General features: G+C 28.7%; 1 protein-coding gene across 1 annotated transcript in view; it reads left to right on the top strand.

Annotated features, from left to right (window-relative positions):
• The window catches only part of LOC107444850 (integrin alpha-PS2), an 87417-nt gene that overhangs the window by 21745 nt on the left and 52931 nt on the right, over positions 1-12741 (top strand). The window contains exons 2-3 of the mRNA XM_087168140.1: positions 7489-7610; positions 9509-9615. Of these exons, the coding sequence (XP_087024266.1) occupies positions 7489-7610; positions 9509-9615 (229 nt within the window). The remainder of the gene's footprint in view (positions 1-7488; positions 7611-9508; positions 9616-12741) is intronic.

Raw genomic sequence — 12741 nt, forward strand, 5'->3', positions numbered from 1 at the left:
CAAATGAGCATTTCGAATGCGTATTTTTTTTAGGTTTTAAATAGTGATAGAAGTTTATTCAAACCAATCTCATTAGAGCATTTTGATAAAAAGAAAGTGTAAACAACCTGATTATATGTATGAAGGAGCAACTTTTTTGAAATCCCTGTCATTTTTTGAATAGTTTTGTATTTTTTAATAGTTTTTTTTTTAAAAAAAAATGCACCTCTCAATTAATCAGAGTAAGACAAAGTATATGCAATGTATCAACTATACCGATACCTCCACGCACATCGAGATTGGAGAGTATAAATTTGAAAAGGTGAGCTCTTTCACCTACCTTGGCTCTGAAATCAACTCCGAAAACTCAATTTCCACAGAAGTAAGGAAGAGAGTAACTGCAGCCAACAAGTGCTTTTATGGCATAAGAAAATTCCTTAAATCTGACAACATTAAAAGAGACACCAAGTTGCTAATATATAAAAGCCTAATAAGATCAGTTCTCACTTACGCATCTGAAACCTGGACCTTGTCCCAAGCTGATGAGAGGACCATCGCTGCTTTCGAGAGGAAGATAATCCGGTCCATTTTTGGTGGTGTGTGTGACAAGCGAGTGTGGAGAAGGAGAACTAACTCTGGACTCTACAGGATATTCAGAGAACCGGACATTCTGAAGTACCATAAGATTCAGCGCATGAAATGGGCCGGACACATTGTAAGAATGAATGATGACAGAACAACTAAAAGAATCTTTTTGGCAAGGCCAACTGGAGCTAGAAAGAGAGGCAGACCCCGACTGAGATGGGCGGATTGCCTCCAAAGGGACTTTACCACAATCAAGGTCAGAGACTGAAAAGCCGTGGCATGCAGAAGAAAGGACTGGTGCAGTCTTCTTGAGAAAGCCAGGGTCCACCGAGGACTGTCGAGCTACTGATGATGATGATTTGTATTTTTTATTAATGCCAAAATAACAGCGATGACAGATAAATCTATATAAAGTGTCAATTTTCATGAAATTATTAATGGTATAACTAATATAAATAAGTGAAGTTAATGTACCTTAATACTCAATCAGGATAACCCTACTTCCATGAATGATTATATGGGATATTTTTTGCGAAAATAATTATACTTTTTCTCAATAAAAATTATCAAAATGAATTTATATTACTTGATTCAGTTCTCGTTTGGGTCCTTTATAATTTTTTCTTTCGCTGAGATCATAACACCACCCGTTTCGATATTCAGCATATGATGTCCTTGTCACGACATTTCTTTACATAATATTTTAAATCAGTGAGCAAGCAAGCAGTTTTGAGAAAAGCTAACAACATTACTGATGATTTAACTAAAAATATGATTCAGCGCATTTGTAAAACATATCAGGCCATTTTTAAAAATTAAAACAGATTCATTTATTAAGCCGCATTTAAACTGCACGAAAAAAAAATTTCGACCTTCAAAACTAAAAGCCAATCTCGTTATGTTCTTCTAAAAAATATTCTAAAAAAAAACGTTTATAGGTTGTTCTTTTCTTTCCTAATACGGTTGAACAACCGGAATTCCAGCCGCGTCAACTAGAACCACTTTTTAAAGCCATTTTGTTCCATATATCTGGTACATTCTGTAACTGAGAGGTCTAATCAATCACTATCATAACCGGTTTTACAAGGGTTCGAACCCCAGTATACTACAACTTTTCTTTCATTTCTTCAATACATGAAGAGTTTCTAACGTCTTGCACTCTTCAATCTATAACTCTGGGTTAAAAGAATACAAAACTATCATTCACGCACAAATGCCACAGCACCTATAGATCTAAGTTTTATTTCTAAGTCTTCTAAACTATGCTAGTCGTATATGGTTTATGGTTGCAAAACCGTATAGTTTTGTATTCACGATTTCTTAACGATACAGTAAACCGTAAAGGTAAAAAAAATGTTCCTGACCATAAAATTTATGTTTAATCGGATGGAAAGACTGCTGAAGGTTATTTAACCGTAGTTTCAGAAGAGAAATTCTAATAGTGCAGGAATCAGTAGTTAAATAACGTTACTAAGTAAAAATGTCACGTTACTATGTCACGCTATATGTTATGTAAGTATAATCACGTATCACGTTTCTATGCCAATTTAAAAATTGTATTTATTTACCCTTATTGGCTATATTGAGAAGGATTTAATGAAATCTTGTTGCTTATACAGCCATAAACCATAAAATTTATGGTTAATCGGATGGAAAGACTGCTGACGGTAATTTAACCGTAGTTTCAGAAGGGAAATTCTAATAGTGTAGGAATCGGATTTAATAAATTCTTGTTGCTTCATCATATGACTATTCATACTTCCCATCCACTTTGCTAACTTTGCAACACTTTCTTAAAACTTCTCAGAATGTTTTCCTCTGTTTTCAACAATCCCTTTAATCGAGCTGGATGTCGGTGGGTATTTAACGTCTCGAGGTTTAGAAGGAAAAAAAAATCTTAGGGAGAGATAAGTTTCACCACTTAAAATCTTGCTCAGATTTGAGCGAGTGACTTGTCGTAGAGAGTGAATAAGACAACGGAAATCTGATAAACATCTGCTCTTTCTCCCTACCTCAAAATTTCAGCTTCCATTACTAAACCGGTGAAAGAGGAACTTGTTTTAGAGATAAAAGTCTTTTTTTATGAGTATTTTTTAAAGAATAAAAAGGAAAAAAGAGAATGTATTCAAAAATAAAACAACAGGAATAATCAAAAGTTTTTCTTAAGTGTACTCTTTCCTTTTAATATTATAAATTTCGATGGAATTCGAGCTAAATTAATTTTCCAATAACATAAATATAGCACTTATTTTAACCTTTATGAAAAAATATAATTTTTAAAAGCGATTTAGATTATTTAAAGATTATATATTATTGACATTACATCAAATCTGTTAACTGCCAAGTGGTTCTAGCATTGTGCCGATGATATTTAAAAAGAAATGTTACAATTATTATGTTTAGTCGGAATATTTAAGTTATATTGCAACACTTAAAATGGGGGGGATAATAAAAAATAATTTAGTAATATAATGCTTTTTAAGGCAAAAATACTAATTAAAAAAACTATTTCGATAACATTCTAGTTTTTAATGTTTTATACATTCAACAAGTTAAGTATTTCATATCTGATTAAACATCTTAAAATTAACGTTTTTGGAACAACAAAAAAAAAGAATCTGCATTCGAAATATTTTTTACTTAATTCTTAAAAATGCTTATTCTGGATAAGATGAAATAAAAAGAAAAATATTTCAAAAATTATTGGGATAATATTTTGATATGCACTTAAAATGTTTGTCAGAAAAATGTTATAATAGTATTAATTAAATGAATTTATACCAAAATTTCGCTTTTTGCTTTTCTGAAATCATACAGAATAAAAGTAAATTACACTTTCATTTTTTTATAAAATAACTATGAACTTTATGCAAAGAAGAATACAAAACTTTGAAGTTTTTTTTTTTTGGCAATAGAGAATTCTGAATAATTAGCAAAATTTACATGTAATAGCATATACTAAAATTCAGATTCAAAATTTTAATTGAATTGTTGTTAGCAAAAGTAGAATGCCATATTGAAATAGATTTTGCAACATTGTTTCATTGCTTACATTCTTCGAATAGATTCAACATACAACTATTTCAAATATCTTTTAGATTTAATATTACATTCTAAGCCTTTTTTTCACCCAGTAATCAATCACTAAAACACTCTTTAAATATTGAATGCATACACGGAAATAAATCCAGTTGTAAAATTACTGTACTATACTGTACTATATAATGGTATTTCTGTTCTTTTTTGTTCTTTTAATAAAACAGCATAATTTTGGCTATTAAAATCAAAATACACAATATTTAAGCCATTCATTTCGTAATTTTTCCGATCAAGAATACGATTTATCAGAAATTCTGGTTATATTAAATTATAACACTTATTACCACACATTTAAAAACAAATACAAAATTGATAAGTAAATTTAACCGAGTAAATGGTTTAATGTTATGCTCTAAAGTATCCTGATAAACTTACCACATTTCATCACATACTGTAAAACTACATTTTATTTTTAATTTTTAACGAAATCATTACCAAATCTCTTAAGATGAATCAAAAGTTAGTGTGGTTCTTTGTATCCCCATAAGCCAGAAACACGCTAAATTTTACCACATTCCGATAGTTTTGACCAATTTTTTACTCAGCGTAATATAACATTTTAAACATTTTTATTTCGCACAGTTATCATTAAAAAAATTCTATTCTATGCACAGTGCGCAAAGCAAAAAACTGTCCACCCTGAATAACTTTTACACTAATGATTGGTTCTTCACGTTCTAAGAGTCGTTCTAAGAATCTTAATGGTTCGAGGAAGTGACCTCAAATTTGTTAATTAATTAGTGCAAACGATATTTTAAGTTATATAATCAAACAAAAAAATGTACTTCATCTGAATAAACATACCTTTTCTTTCGAGGTATTCGGCTTTCTGAACCCTAAAGTATAGGGGGTAGTCACAATCTGGGAAATATGATCCCCATAGTTTTACAAATATTTGAGAGAAATTTGTTGAGTAATTTCTGAGATATAGAATTTTAAAGAAGTCGTATATTTTAAATTCAATTTCTCAGGAAAATTAAAAAAAATTCCGAATAACCGAATTCGAAAATTTTTTATATTTTGTCATGTAAAATTGCATACTTTAAAATTATGTAAAAAATTATATACCTTACAATTCAAAATTGTTTTACCTATTATTAAATAAAATAATATGCATATGTAATGTGTAAATATATGCTAAAAAATTTTTTTGCATAGAATTATCTTTGGATTAAAGAATTTTATAAGGGTGGGCAAATTTTTTCAATTTTCCTTGAAAATTCTCGAGACATGGCAAACTACGCAAAAAGTAAAATTAACATTAAGGGATCCAAGAATATGGCAAAATTTGCTATGATTCTGGCTCTACGAAAACACCAAAAATAGCGGTAATTTTTCTGCTAAATGTAAGGTAACAAGAACTATAATTTTTAAAACCAGAATTTCTGGTAAACCGTTACCATATGCATGGAAAAATTAAAGAATGAATGGATTAAATACCGTATATTTTGCTTTTATTAACCTGAATTTAATGGGTATTTTTTATTAACAATGTCATTAACATACAATATGATAATTTTACTGAAACTTTTTTTCTGCATGATCAAGTTCTTCCAGAGTATCGTGTAATCAAATTTATGAAGGACAATAATAATTTCAAATTAATTTCATATTAGGATTCCGAAAAGTTTGAAAAACAGCACGCTTTAACATGTTCTAAATTCTTTCATCTAGCTAAAAACGGACTTTGTTAAAACAGGAATCTATATTACTTTCTTATTTAGCCCAATAAAGATTTAAAGAGGAAAAAGAAGTCTGTCATTACTAAAAAAAACTTCAAAGAAAAACTCACGAAAATATTAACAAATAAGTAAAAAAAAGATATCATATCAACTAAAAAAAAAATCATGTTTAGGGAATTGCTTGAATGATATATATCGTAAACGAAGCCTTTTTATCTCCCGAGAATCTAAGAGTGAAGTTAAAGAAGAGGATAATGACTATGAAGCGAGGAATAGATTTACAGGGACAGAATCTCGAATAAGACAGTTTTAAAACGCAGTTGCCTAAAGTAAATATCCAATCCCCGTTTTTCATTTAAACTGCAAGAACTAGGAAAGATTTATGGGCACCTGAATTGGCAGCTGTACGATAGAGTTTTTTGGTGTGTATACATAAACACCACATTGTAAAAAGCAAACAATTTAAATTTATGTGTGTCGAGACGAAATATTTTTAATTAAATATTTCAGAATTTTCATAAAGCGCACAAACACAATATTATCTCGAACTTTCATAGGTACATTATATCACGGAGAAAGAAACTCAGGTAAAAATACCGTTCTGTATAATAATGACAAATTGTGTTATAAAATACATTAACAACTTGTGTCATAAGCAGTAATAAAAAAATAAAAAGTTGCGCTTTAAAATACATTAGTTTTATTTGAAATTAATCCATAAATTTATTTCGATTTCATGCTTTTAATGCACACACGGAGAAAAAAATTCTGGTAAATCCGTACTGTATGATAATGAGATTACTGGTTTTAAAAAAATTAATCCTGGTTAATAAAACCACTATTTACGGTATTTAAAACATTTATATGGTAATTTTTCCGTTTATGTGGTAAAAGTTTACAGAAAATTCGGTTTTAAAAAATTATAATTCTTATTAGAACACATTTAGTAAAAAATACAAATGCTGAAATGTAAATTTAACTGAATAAATGTTTTTCTATGCCGTACCTTAAGGTATCATGATGAAATTACCAAATTTTACCATCTTTACCAAGTAATCTGTAAATGTTAATTTATATTGCAATATTTTCCTAATATAATTAATTGACATTATTTTTGGTCATTTATTACATTGCCAATATTTCTGTTACCCAGTAGAAATTGATCAACAATCACTATAACATCGTCGTTGATAATTATCGTTATCCTAATGATCGATACAATGCTGTATTCTATATTCATCTCTATCGATAATTAACGTATATTTGATAATTATCGTGAGTAAAGGTGTGGTAATACGAACTATAATTGTGAAAATCTGAATTACTGCTCAAAGAAAAAAAAATCCGGTGAAGTAAACAAAGTAATCCAGGTCAACAAGCAATATTAAAAAAAATATATAAAATGAGCGAAATGCTATAAAGAAGAAGAAAAAAAAGAATTACTAAGCGAAATGCTATAAACAAAAACAAAAAATTAGCGAAATGCTATAAATAAAATGAAGAAAAATATATTGAACAAATTTGATATAAATAAATAAACAGCATCAAATCAACTAGTGTTATCCGTTCATCGAATTCTATCACAGATAAAATTCTGGAAGGGGAGTGATGTGGCGTAACTACCACTATAAATATTAAATACCAATTCACTAGTATATAACACATGTTAACTTGATCCTACCTTGAGGTACCTTTTGATAGATGAAGGTTGACATAGTCGAAAATTAAATCCCTACAATAAAGACGGAAAAATTACCAAATGAATGGTTTAAATACATTATATTTTAATTTTATTAACTGGATTTTTTTACCAGAATTGCCATTACCATTACGGTAATTTTACCAGATTTACTTTCTACGGTGGATTAAATTATAATCTATTATAAATATGCCTTGCGAAATTATTATGACTTGCTATTATAAGACTAAAATTCACAGACTATTTTACTTTCAACATATTTTATTTATAATTTTCAGGAAACACAATTCACCCCCGAAAATTAATAATTTTAAAGCTACAAATAATTGCTACGTTTTTAATATCATCTTCTAAGTTATGTGTTAAATTCATTTGATATTTTCTGGACATATTGATTTATTTAGTTCTGAGATATTAAATTTATTAAATTACTGAATATTCTAGGTTACTAATAGGGGCACCAAAAGCACAAACAAGGCAACCAAACGTCACAGAAGGAGGAGCTGTTTACAGATGCACAATAAATCAACCAGCAGTTTGCCAAAGGATACCATTTGATGACTCTGGTAAGCTATTATGAAGCCTTTGTACAAATAATAAAAAAAATGTAAAATATTTCAGATCAAATTACGGTGAAAAGTACTGGCACTCGATTTGCCGATGCCATTTTATCCATTTTTACCGGAATATGTTACTGAACAAAAAGACTGAAATACCGTTTTTTTACAGCAATAATTACCGTAAAATCCCTGAGTCACTCTAATTAAATAAATATTACTAAAAAATTGCGGTATAATATTTTACGGTAAAAATAGATTTTAGAAATATATTTTTTCCGGAAAATTCCATTATTACCATAACTTGTTACTGAGCAAAAAATCTAATATGATGTAATTTTTACAAATATAACTACAGTGAAATCACTGAATCACTCTAATTAAATAAAAATTACTGTAAAAATCATAATGTAATATTTTACAGTAAAAAGGAATTTTACGCATAATGCATCCCAAAATGGCTGCTTTCTATACCACAATTCGATCCGTATTTTTTTTCTTTGTACACATTTTGATTTTTATTGATTATGGTTTTTCCAAGTATTTGAATCTGTATAAAACTAATAAGCCTAAGAAATTTAAATCAAACAAGGACTTGTAATGGAAAATTACTTTTTCTTTATAAGGAAGGTCAGCGTCTTTTGTTCGTTTAAATTATGACGCTTTTCATCGAGAGGACACTTCGAGTATGAAAACTTAGAAACATTTTTGAACCAAAAAGAAGTTAATGAAAAAATAGAAAACAAAAATTAATGCAGCGAAACTTAAAAAAACACTTGTGTTACTCTTCTTTTTTGTGCATGGAGATGTATTTTTAATCATCTTATACGTCTGTCTTGAAAAAGGTAAATTCAGATTGACAGTCCATCGGCTACAATTTTTTCCCTCATTACAATTTGTTTTTCAATTTTTCGTTTGCTCTGTTCTTTTTCTTATTCATAATCAAGTCCAAATGTCGTGAGGGAAAAAATTTATCTTTGGAATACTCAAAAGATATCGAATTGACATTTTTCGAATTCTAATCTAAAGCAAAATAGGTGTTTTTTTATTTCAAGTAAATGAATAATTACTTCATTATGAATTAAAGGATAAAAGAATAATATGGTTCAGGGTATCCATATTATGGTTCAGCGTTTGACCAATAAATTTTTCTAAAGTATTAAAACAATTTTATTATAAATTTTACTTCAAAATTATTTTTTTTTATCAATGGAAATAAGAATTGCGACTCAATCATTAAACTGTCTTTGTAAAACAATAGGGCTTGATACCTAGTGGCAGCTTGAAGCCCATCCAGCTTAAAATCGATGGGTACCAGCTTGTTTGGAAGAAGAAAAAAAGTTGACCCGTGCGCTATACTGACCACATTGTGAAGCCTTAACATCCATGACCCCTAAAAAAGACCGGTATAAAAGACCGGCACTTTAGACCGTCGTACCATCTCTAAAATCTATTTTACCGTCCATTTTTACAAAAATCCATTTTTACCGTAAAATGTTATACCATAATTTTCACACTAATATTTAATTAATTAAAGTGATTCGGTGATTTTACAGAAGCTATTTCTGTAAAAATTACGCTATATCAGCTTTTTTGTTTCGTAACATGTTTCGGTAGAAATGGATTTTCCGATAAAAAATATCAGCACCCTGAGTACTTTTTACCATAATTTGATCCGGAAGTTTTTATAGAGTATCTTACTGTATTAAATTTTTCAATCTTAAGAAGTAAAAAAAAATTTTGCTGTTTTTATCAAACATATTCGAACTTTTTCTCCCTAGTTCCTTATCCCACTCCTCATTCCTCATTAAGAACTAAAATAGAATTTTTAAAGTAAAGGAGTGTTCAATTTTAAGTAACGCTTTTTTTCTACTCTGCTCATTATATGAATCGTCTTCTCATTTTAGGTCCAGGTCAAATTACTCTCAGAGGTCAAAAAGAAAGAACAGATAACAAATCTCATCAGTGGTTTGGAGCAACAGTTCAAAGTTCGGGAGAAAATGGATTCATTGTGGTAAATATTTTTTTAATACTGTGGAACTAATTTTCCCGTGAAAAAATTTTTATTTATATAAAAATAACTTGGTTAAAATTTATATGAATATATCTATCAAACTTATGAACGATATCAATGCGTCTGAACCATTTTAAATTCTCTTTTCCGTCCGCTGAAAATGGAGTAATTGTCACAAATCTCAATATTCACAAAGACTATTACTTGCTTCATTTTGATTTAAACTTTTAAGGAGTATTTTTTCCAAACAGCTCATTATTTTTTGGTGGAATCAATAGCAAATAGAAATGCTGATAAAATGCATAAGTTTAGAAAAGAAATTTTAGAAAAATAAATGTTAAGATATGTGCTATATTTTTCTATTATAAAGGAAATATTGACATTGCAATTTGGCCCCATTGTGCCGTAATTAATATCTCTTTAGTGTTGCGACTTAGCCTTGTGTTTTGCTATATTGTAATAATAAATTAGGCCTAGTTTAAAAATTGTAAGTTAATATAAAAGTAAAATATCGGCCTTTTAGTATATGCAGAGGAGACAAGAAAGAATTTTTCATAGTGTGCCACCACTCTCTTTATGAAAGGAAATAATTGATGAAGCATTTAAATCATTTTTTTAAATTACCATATTATGAAAAAAAGAAAGGAATAAAGCCTTCTATATTTCATAGCTGCAGCATACCATTCCGGGATTCGAACCCTGTCTCTCCGAGTAATCAGTTGGCGCTTGCTTCATACTATACCATGGGGCTGTAGTGAGGTAGCAGATGGGCGAGATTGAAGCTTAACTTTAAAAAAAATTTTAAATATTTTTTTCAAAAAAAAGAATTCCTTAATTTTTTTAAATTCAATTAGTTTACTTTTGTCTTAAATACTGTATTTCCCAATAACTTTTATAGGATAATTTATTTGAAAATAGTTCCAGCTGAAAACTTTAAAGAAAGATATAGTAATAGGCTAAAATAAAGCTTTAATCACTTGGCGTGCCATAAGTGGAAATAGTTGTTAAATGGTTTAGAATACCGTCGTATAATAACAATAAACCACATCTGACCCCAATTAAACTTTGTCACAATTTTCATTTCATAATAAAGCGTTGTATTTAATAATAAAGTTTAAAATTTAAATGCTTAAAAGGCAAGTAGCAATAAATCTACGCTACTAACATTGACATTACGCCAATTTTTCGTTACTCAGACTACAAAATTTGACCTTTTAAATGTGAACATGATTAATAATTTAATACGATATTTAAACACTGGAATAACAAATCATAATTTTCACATATTTTCAAAAACTTTAAACTAGTCATAATTTCTAGACAAGAACAATTTTTTGTCTATCTCTTTGTAAAGCAATGTCGTATTATATAAGATCATAACAATTCCTCAAGCTATTTTTTAAAATATGCACGAAATTTATTAAAGCTTATAAGTGCTGAGTTACTCAGTTTTATAAATAATTTCTATAAATAATCAATAAAATTTAAAAACATCATTATTTTTAAGAATATTCTGTTGACAATTGTTTACGGACAAAGACGTTTTTCTGATTTTCTTTCCTGATTCTATAACTGATAATTAATTTAAAGACATTATTTGAAATCTGAAATCTGATCGTATTTTAATAACAAACATTAAAATGTGAGCCCAATTATAAAAATAACTATTCCTTAAAATACTAAAGCATTATAATTTTTTAGAAGAATATTTTGCTGTCCACAGTTTCCAGACAAAAATAATTTTCTTTCCATCGCTCCGAAAGACATTCCATTGTCCTGTAAGATATACTGATAACAAAGAGAATCTCTAAAATTCAAAACCTCTATAGTGTCTGGGAAAGAAAGTGTCTGGAAAACGTAGATCGTATTGATAAAAGTAACATCTTGGATTTTGTCAAACACAACAAAACAACCGCTTCGTTAAAGAAAGAAAAAACACTTGACGTGCCTCAACGATAGAAGATGAGGATGATTTTTGAAGACAAATTGAAGTTTTTCTTAGTTTAACCGAATACTTCAAGTACTATGGAATTAAATTTTAACACTTTTAATAGACTTTTAAATCGTTTTATAGATTTTGAAATCGCTTTATAGATTTTTAAATCGTTTTATTGCTTCACGCAATTTATCTTTTTTATTGCTGTCTTCATTCGCAATTAAACAAAATAATACTTATGTTAATCCATGTCTATAATTATTCCTTAGTTTTAGGCAAAATGCCTTTATTAGTTAATTACAACTCACTCAATACTTATTCGTGAGTAAAAGCTAATAATAATTTCTATAGTAATTCCCAAATATTTATAGCTAGTTAATTTAGTATTATTAAACTAAAAGTAATCAATGTATATGCTTTTCATGTTTGAAATATAAATAATTGAATTATATATTGCGATTTTTTCTAATTTTAATAGATCTTAAGAGTCACGATTACATCAGCCAATTGAAAGTGTCCTGGTTCCATTCAACTCATGTTATTTTAAGTTGTTATAGCAGAAAGTCAAATACTCAAAAGGATTTAGACATATAATATAAAACTTTAGAGCTTTTTAAGACATAGCAAATTAAAATTCTAATTCACTCGAAAAAATTACTATGCATCAATTTTCAATTAAAATGACCACATTTGACCCTAAACGTTTGGCAAAATTTTTTGCTAAAAATCACAACTCATCCGCAAATTTTTTGTTCCATTCCTTGCTCACGAATCCATTTGTTCAAGCGTTCCATTTTTTGTTCACTTATTATTAAAAGTTAATATTTTTATTTTATTTTTCTGAGATCTGTATTAATCAAATAAAAAATAATGCTTCATTTAAAACTTTCTTGGATAAATTTTAAAATGTACTACTTCCACTTGACCCATGTTGATTCAAGTTGTCCCTGATACATATGTGTCAAGACGCATAATACAAATTTTAATGCTTTTTTAGGCCTAAATTAAATCTTGGATAAAGCATGAAGCCATTACTACACGGAGCAAAAAATTCTGGTAAACTTACCGTACTGTAAGGTCATGAGTACCTTATGGGTATGGATACCTTAGACCACGGCATACAAACCATTTATTCTGTAAAATTTATTTTTCAATTCTGTATTTTGTACTAAATGTGTCGAAATAAGAGC

This window comes from Parasteatoda tepidariorum, chromosome 7 (genome assembly GCF_982258835.1).
Source record: "Parasteatoda tepidariorum strain Cologne lab strain chromosome 7, Ptep-v5.0, whole genome shotgun sequence".
NCBI classification, from domain to species: domain Eukaryota; kingdom Metazoa; phylum Arthropoda; class Arachnida; order Araneae; family Theridiidae; genus Parasteatoda; species Parasteatoda tepidariorum.